This window comes from Cervus elaphus, chromosome 1 (genome assembly GCF_910594005.1).
Source record: "Cervus elaphus chromosome 1, mCerEla1.1, whole genome shotgun sequence".
In the NCBI taxonomy this organism is placed as follows: domain Eukaryota; kingdom Metazoa; phylum Chordata; class Mammalia; order Artiodactyla; family Cervidae; genus Cervus; species Cervus elaphus.
In genome coordinates, this window is record NC_057815.1 from 91215715 (window position 1) to 91225042 (window position 9328).

Sequence of the window (9328 nt, forward strand, 5' to 3'; positions counted from 1 at the left end):
CTGTTTAGCATTCCCGCGGGCTGTAGCCCACCAGGCTCCTCTCTCCGTGGATTTCCCAGGCAAAAACACCGGAGTGGGTAGCCATTTCCTTCTCCAGGGGCTTCCTGGCCCAAGGATCGAACCTGTGTCTCCTGCATTAGCAGGCGAATTCTTTAACTGTGTTTTACCTTTTAACGTATTATTACCTTTTATACCTTGAGGCCAAGTGTTTTGAGAGCCAGGTCTCCCCCAGGTTTAGCCTCCAACAGAGGCAGGATCACTCTCCCTCCAGATTTTTCAGTGTGTTTTTACTCTGCAAAAAGTTTTCTTTTCTTTTCTTTTTTAACAAAGAGGATTATTAGTGAAAAGTGAAATCAAGGAAAATGCATTGAGAGGAAAATAAAAGCAGGAACCACTGAGGACAAGCTGTTTTAGAAGACTTGGCTTTTACACATTCTGACTGATTTTCCCATTAGCAGGAGAGAATCAGCAACAGAGGGAGTGATGAGAAGACAGTCACTGGCATCAAAGATGAATGACCTTCAAATCATTAGCCTTCCTTCCCAGAACCTTTTATTGCACCAAACTCTTCTTATGGAATTTTTCATCTCCATGTTTCTAAGTGTGTAGATAAGCGGGTTGAGCATGGGGACAATAATTGTGTAGAAGAGTGTAAACACTTTATCTTCTGGTAATGTTGTGGCAGGTCTAATGTAAACAAAGATGACAGGTATGAAAAAGAGGATCACGACTGTGATGTGGGAACTACAGGTGGAAAGTGCTTTATGGCGGCTTTCTGCAGAATATGTGCGTACGTTATACAAAATCAAAATGTAGGAGGCCATCAAAACCACAAAGATCACCAGTCCCATCAAGCCAGAATTGGCAATGACAAAAAAGCCAATTTTGTGTGTATCAATGCAGGCTAGTTTCAACAAAGGATATACATCACAGAAATAGTGATCTATTTCATTAGGGCCACAGAAAGGTAAAACAATTGCAAGAAGAAATAGACCAAGAGAATGAAGAAGTCCCCCGGCACCTGATGCTATGAGAATTGAGTGACGTCTTTGCCTGTTCATGATGATGGCGTAGTGGAGAGGTTTGCAGATGGCCACATAGCGGTCATAGGCCATTCCTGTGAGGATGAAGACCTCAATCCCCCCAAAGAAATGTGTGGTGAAAAGCTGTGTCATGCAGTTTTTATAGGAAATGACCTTTCTCTCCAGCAGTAAGTCAGTCATGAGTTTGGGTGTCACAGTGGAGGTGTAGAAGAGATCTGAGAGTGCAAGGCAGTTAAGGAAGAAGTACATGGGCTGGGTGATTAGCTGACTGCATGAAATAGAAATCATGATGATCAAGTTCCCCAACCAAATAGCCAGGTAACAGAATAAGAAAAATAAAAAGCAGAGGATCCGGACTTTCTTGTCCGTAGAAAGTCCCAAGAGAATAAATTCAGTAACATTATTTCTATCTTCCATGATCTGATGGTCAAGAAAGTTATCTGAAATGACAGAAGCAATGAAACTAATCATTGATGAGAAAATGGAAACCTATTATCTACTTAAAATGGCACCAATGCCTTTTAAAGACAAGTTATTTTGAGACCCACTGAAATCATTTTCATTTAATACAACTCTTTTGAATATCTAGTACTAATATTCTTCTAAGAGCTAAGAATACAGTGATAAATTTGACAAAGTCCCAGTTTTTATATAATTTAAATTACTTTGTGAGGAAGCAAGGAATTATATTTGTCAAGAATAAAAAAAAAGAGATACTAGTGTTAAGCAGGGTGACATGTAATGTGCCAATTTAGCATGCAAAATAGAGGCAACTACAGAATCTGCTTGATTAAGGGGTTTCTAGTGAAATCACAAAATTCGTGTTGGGAGTGTGGGTGGGCTTCACAGTGCTCGGTGCAGAGTCAGTGTTAAATAAATATCAATTAAATAAAAAAACTGGAAAGTGAACAATGTGCTGTAATTTCAAAGGAATAATACAAGAAATAATCTATCATCCTTTAGTCAGGTAATTCATGATAAAATTGAAGAACAAATCATTTTTATGAATGGACTCATAATCCTTTTTGACTTTTAAGAAGAAATAATTCCTTCATGTGAAATACTCCATGAAACTTCCATATTTCTTAAACTTTATTTGTAACATCTCTGGGTTAATATATCTATAACTCTGCTTTTCCTATTTGTCTGTATTTCTCTTGCAAGATTATATCCTCTTTCAAAATAAATTAACATTCAGAAGTCATTTGAGTTACGTCTTATCAGACTGTAATTATAGTTGCCTAGTTTGGAAATAATATACTGAGAAATGGGCTCCTCTAATTCCAAAATAGTTCCCCCAAACACAATACAGTAAAAAAGATGTAGCACTTCTTCCCTTAATTTCTTAGAGAATTCACCCACACAATCTGCATGACTATATAAAAGAATCTCTTCAGTTCTCTAAAATAGAAACAGTTATACCTGTATTCAGGTAATCATCTGGTAAATACACTATATAAGCAGGCAAAATACCTAGTTTTATCCTCCCATTCTGTTGCTTAATTGTTCATTCCCTAGGATCCCAGGCTCCCATTCATGAAATAAAGTGATTAGATAATCTCTGAAGATCTCCCCAGATTCCAGTATTGTGTGATTTCTGATCCTCCATTAATTTGAGGAAGACATCTGTTTACCTCTCTCCTGCCTTCCCTTGTCTGCTTGATACATTGAGACTATAAAAAGTAACAAATACAGTGGCAATTTCATTACAATTCCTGTGCCTCAGTTTACTTCTTTGTAAAAATCAAGGTAAAGATAATATCTCTTTATATGGTGTTTTTGAATAATTCGTTCCTAAATATGAAAGTTCTTAAAGCAGTATCTGGAAAGTACTATATATTTAATAATTACTGGCCATCCTCAACAATTACTAAGGGCTTCCCTGCTGGCTCCGATGGTAGAAATCTGCTTGCCGTGAAGGAGACCAGGGTTCAATCCCTGGGTTGGGAAGATCTCCTGGAGAAGGGAATGGCTATACACGTCAATAAATATTTTTGCCTGGCGAATTCCACGGACAGAGCCTGGTAGGCTACAGGCCTTGGGGTCACAAAGAGTCAGATACAACAGCAAATAACACACACATGATTACTAACTATAAGATCAAGGCCCAGAGAAAATGTAAGTACACCATCTTAGGAATTGTATCTTGTGCTATCCTTCCCTGAACAAGATAGGAAATATTATTAATATTAATACCAGAAACTTCAGAGATAGAGTCGTGGTCAGCACACAGCTCTGATACTCAAATGCGAGTCTTCACCTCCTTAAATACTTTTTCCTTCTTTCTTGGAATAAGCATGCAGTACCTAATTTACAGGACTACTGTGAAATGTAAATAAGCTTACATATATAGAACTTGATGCTCAAAAACATGCTAGTTTCCCCTCCTTCCTCTTGGAACCCCATAGTGTTATAAACTTAGGAGGTCCTCACATTATTTGAGTGGTAGTAGATTCTAGTAATTAAGGTTATGAGTTCTGGACCTACATAGAATGAGATACTGGCTCCAAAATTGACTTGGAGCGTAATCACAGATAAAATATATAAGCTCAGCTTCTTCACCTATAAAATGAATAATACTGTAATTAACTCTGAGATCTGCTGTAAAGATGTGATGAGGTCACATATAACAGCTTAGGACAGAAACTGGTATATATTAAGATAAAACATTTAGTACATATTCACTGTCATTGACATCATATATGTCATATCAATGGACATATTGTATTATTCTTACTATATGTTTTGAATAGCTTATTTAAAATATGCAGTATTGTAACACGGGATAAATATGGATAAGACATAGCAGAGCTTCCAGGCCATAAGCCGTCTGCTCTTTCTTACCTGGAGGCTGGGGCTGCTCACTTGGGGGAAACAGCCTATCATTGAGCAAAACCTTTCTCTTTGGTCTGCGTTGAGCTGCCTTCCCCACATTTCTGAACATAAATGTACTGCTTATTTCAGCCAGTTAGTATTTTTGTTTTCTTTCTTTTGAATTAATTAACCTTATCCAAATTAGACAGATGTTTATGTTCCCCTTTGATAATTTTTCTTCATCTCAACTAAACTTAGGAAAAAGAAACCTACCACTTAAATACTATCCATTCAAGTAGCTTGTTTGAAAATTTCATCATACATTTTTGCTTCTGCATAATCTTAGAAGCATACTGGTGTTTTGATTTTATTTTATTTTTTAATATATCTTCTGTTCCCTTGCTGCAATACTGTACACTTATCTGCTGGACCAGTGCATTCTTCTTCATATTAAACGTTTTTCCATAATGGAATCCAAAGAGCTAATCATATGATTAAATTTGTGAAATATGAAAAGACAAGTAAATCTAGTAATATTTTGATAGCTGCTGAGGGACATGGCACTGATAACTTTAAGAGCTCATGTGCAAATCACCATTCATGACAGTTGAAGCCAGGTTTTCCCAAATAGTAAAAATAGCATTTTAAAGTTTCTGGAATTTTTCAGAGGTTAGTTAGAAGGCTTAGACCATAAATACAATCAGAATGATTCAAATATTCATTTTAAGGGAAGTCACTATTATAACTAGGAACTGGATTTAACTTACCAGCTGCTTAACTCATCAGACAGATTTCTTATAAGATGAGGCTTCACACCTAAGATAAAGTCAGAATATTAAAAATTATCATTTCCATGCAGTAATCCATCTCTAATTGCATAAAATCTTACAAGAGAACTCATGAGTTCCACTGTTACAGATATGTTTGGTAAATTGAACTAATTTTGAGATTTTTTTTTAGCATGCAGTTTTTCCATTTCTAAAAAAAAAATAAATGTGTCTCTGTGATATTTTACCTTTGTCTCTATAGAAAAGTTACACATATACATAATATATTCTGCTTGATGTTAAATTGGCATTTAAGGAGAATTCTGACAAAATGTGTAATATAGAAAAGGTCTCAATATCTCTGAAGATATAGAAATTTCCCATCAGTATACTTCACCAAAGATGTAAACCATAGCTTCAATTTCTCAATTTCTACCTAATAAATAAATATGCCAAAGTTCTTAATTACATTTCCCTATTGCATCAACATCCAAACCACTGAGATCAGACATGGACATGGAGCCTATGAGGAGATGGAGTATATAATGACTATGGACGTAAAGTATATAAAGCTCGTTTGTCAGGACAGGGCAGAATCAGTTAGCTGAGGGAGACTGAAGTCAGCTGTCATGGGAAATATTGAGAACACTACAGCTAGAATTAAAAGTTCAGAGAGTAGACCCAGGATTTAAGACTTAAATTTTCCTGGGGAAAAAAAAAAAAAAAAGCTTGTTAGGGCATTATAATTTCTGGCTGATGCCTGGAAAAGACTCCTATGCTTTACCCCTATGCTTTTATTTGTGGGGGGGAAACTCACATGCCCCCATGGGCTCTCTTGCAGATGCACAGACAATTTCCCAATTTATCTTTGTAAGGCAAACTCCTTTCTAAAAAGATATGCTTTTTTCAGATTGAATTTTCCATGTGTATATTGCAGAAAACATATTTTAAAAAGAACTGTAACAAAAATAAAATGGTCTCACAAATTTACTCATATAAAAATATTTACTACCTCCTAATTCTAAAAGGTCTGACTTGGACAAAACTTACTATGGAGAACGCATTTGTTGTTGTTTAGTCGCTAAGTGATGTCCCACTCTTTTGCAAATCCACAGAATGTAGCTTGCCAGACTCCTCTGTCCATGGAATTTTCCAGCAAGAATACTGGAGTGGGTTTCCATTTCTTTCTCCAGGGGAACTTCTTGACCCCGGGATCAAACTCACATCTCCTGCATTGGCAGGTGGGTTCTTTACCATAGACCACCAGGGAAGCCCTAGAGAATGTATTTAGTGGTGAACAAAACAGCCTTTGTCCTCAGGGAGGCTGGAGACTAAGGAAAGAGACAGGCAATGAAACAAACAAGAAAATAAGTGTATACTTACAAATAGTATATTTTAAATAAACAAATAGGAAGTTGTGGGTCATTTCTTTTCAATCTATAGAAGTTTTAGTCAAGTGTAAATCTTGAACATTTTTATGTTATACAGATATTTATTCCTTAGTTGCCTCTTGAATTTTACTTTATGTAATTTCATAAGACAATTGTATTTTCTCATCCATTTTTTACCTGAAAATGTAGTTTTTATATTTGTTGAAAAGCTGAAATCATATGACTGAATTAATCTTTTAAGAAATGTACTTAATCTTTATTGTTTGTCTGAAAGCTTCTAAGATCTTTTCATGTACCATTGGGTTTTTTTAAACAGTCAGTGGGTACCTGTGAATGGATCTATTTCTATAGTTTCTTTAAAGTTTACCATTTGTCAAAGGATACATTTTAAAAGAGAATATAATTGAATTTTTATGCAAATGATGAATGGACATGTCAAAGATTCTATTGAATTTATTATTAATATTTAATGTAGAAACCAGTAAGATGTTACCATCAGTTCAGGCAACAGTTCACCACATATTTATCATCAGTAAGGGGTGTTAAAATGAATTTATAAGTTGACGCAAAATAGTCGAATATCCAACGGGCTGTCATTAATTGCATTTCACCTGACACAATTTGAATTTCTACTTCCAGGCATTGTTGATGTTGATATTATTTTGTGTGAATCAACTTCTCTATTTTGAGTTGTAAAATGTCTTAGCCAAGAATAATGAAAGGTAGATAATAACCTGAATGCAAGAACTAGTAGGGTCACTCACCAAACGACAAAGAATCTCACTGTGCTTTCTTGATATTATATGTGCTATTAATGATCCATCTGAAGAGAGAAGTATGGCTGATGCTCTTGAGAACCTAAGAAGGGAGGAGATTACAGTGCAAAAGTGAAGGAGCTAAATCATAATTCCCTGGTTAATGGTTGATATTGACAATGCAGTGTTTGCTTGTTTATCTTATTAAACTATAGTTTATTTACAATGTTGTGTTGGTTTCAGGCATATAGTCATGTGATTCAGTTCATATATATGTGTGATCATATGTATGTATATTTTCCATCTCAGATTACTTTTCATTATAAGTTATTACAAGATATTGAATATAGTTTCCTGTGCTATACAATAGATCATTGTTGTTTATTTTATATTTGGTAGTCTGTAACTGTTAATCCCAAATTGCCAATTTATCCCTCCCCTCCCCATTTTCTTTTGGTAACCATAAGTTTGTTTTCTGTGTCTGTGTATTTTTCTGTTTTGTAAATAAGTCTATCTGTGTAATTTTTTTTTTTTTTTAGAATCCACATATAAGTGATTGCATGTATTTGTTTTTCTCTGTCTGACTTACTTTACTTAGATTTCTTGGTCCATCCATGTTGCTGCAGACTCCAAGTTTTTTAATAATCCACATTCACAACTTTTATTCCAAGAATAAAAATAAGACAGAAATATTTGTGTTAATTTTTGAAGTTTTATTTTTCAATAATACAAGTCTGGTTGGTTGGAGGATAGGGCTTCTGAAGAAGGGGGAAACTTTGAGGGTTGGCGGGTCTTCTTATTAAAGACCCTGCTTATTTCATACCAGAAAGTGATCTTTCACTTTCCCGCTCTGTTATATTCTCTGACGTGTATACTGTGCATGCCCTATCCAGGAGTTCTCAGATAGCCGTCAAGAATTAGGTTTAAAACAACAATAAGCAAATATGTTAGGATCTTTTTATAAGCATTTCTAGCACATACTATTTTTAGGTTTATTTGTTGGGCATTTTAAACTGAGTCATAGAACTATGCTATTTTTCTTTTTTATATTATGAACCCATTTTAAGAATCCTCAACATTGACAACTCATTTTTATCTAACATGGCTCTCTCTACAACTTGAAAACAAATTCTCATGCAAGTACATCATATCCAAGAAGTTTTCTAAGACTTCTGAGATTCTGCCCATTCCTAATCAGTTATCTAGTGGCCTGATCTTGCTACTAGTCATTTCTGACATTGGGCAAAGGAGCTCCAGGATGACTACTGGAAAAACTACCATTAACTTGAACAGTGCCAAAGATGTGCCCATTGACTTTAAGTGATATTCTCCACTTGCCCACTCTAAGAAAAAAACAATTTCCCCAGTAATAGGTGCCCACTGCACGCTGCGCTCTGCTTAGTCACTCAGTCGTGTCCTGCTCTTTGGGACCCCTGGACTGCATCCTGCCGGGTACCTCTCTCCATGGGGATTCTCCAGGGAAGAATACTGGAACAGATTGTCATGCGTGCCTCCAAGGGATCTTCCCAACCCAGGGATTGAACCCAGATCCACCACATTGCAGGTGGATTCTTTGCAGTCTGAGCCACCAGGGAAGCCTAGTAATAAGAGCATGACATTAACATGAGCCCCATTCTCACACCCTCACTGCTCCGAAGGAAAGTTATTATCAGAATGGTTACATTTCTGATGCCTAACAGGAGATTGGGCAGTAAAACAGCTCATTCGTATTCAGCACTGACTGTGTGACCAAGCAGTGTTTCAGTCCAGCACATATCCTCACAAGACTGTGTGTTGGGCTATTATTATCACTTGATGGATGATCTGTTGAGCATATGTCCCAGTCCTCATGGTTAGTAAGCAATTCTGGGTCCAGAACACATGCCCATAACAAATATACACCATCAGGTGCTAGAATTAGCCAGAGTTGCCATTCACATTTACACGGACAGAGTTGGGAGAGACAGTTCCTTTGAACAAAAGAAAAGAGATTGATGTGGGGCTTAGGTAAGAGTACTGGTGTTGGACATATGAGAAGCTCCAGATCGCCACTGGCTACAAAATTATCAGAGTAGAAAGCTATATTTTTAAGAAATATAGTTGCAGGTCCAAAATTTGGTCTTTTAGAATATTCTTTAAATGATGCAAGTAAAATGTTGGAATTATCTTCTAAATCATTGCTACCCGGAATTGTCTGTATTGAATAAAGTCACATACAAGAATGGGCTCTGTGGGTTCTCGGTGTGGATTTGTATTACATGATGCCTTTGATATCTAAATTGATATTTAGATATGCTAAATATCTAAATTGATTACACAGCCAAAAGATCAGAGGGGAAGAGGAGATATAAATAAGAAAACAAGAAAACTAGAAAAGAGCACATCAGAGAATCTGGATAAATCCAGGGAGTTGTAAGCTTTTGCTCGTACTTAAACCTATATATTGCTAAAACAAAATGAAACAAAAAAGCATATAAGGCAAGCATTATACATTTTAAAGTCTTCATGGTAGAAAATTCATATATTCAACAAGTTCAGCGGTGGGAATCAGAGGTATC

At 36.0% G+C, this 9328-nt stretch overlaps 1 protein-coding gene across 1 annotated transcript; it reads right to left on the bottom strand.

The window, feature by feature from the left end:
- Positions 1-324: 324 nt before the first annotated feature.
- On the bottom strand, positions 325-1460 carry LOC122710116 (olfactory receptor 4P4-like). Its single transcript, XM_043927725.1, has one exon. The coding sequence runs from the start codon at positions 1458-1460 to the stop codon at positions 522-524; it is 939 nt and encodes a 312-aa protein (XP_043783660.1). The 3' UTR covers positions 325-521.
- Between the last annotated feature and the right edge of the window lie 7868 nt (positions 1461-9328).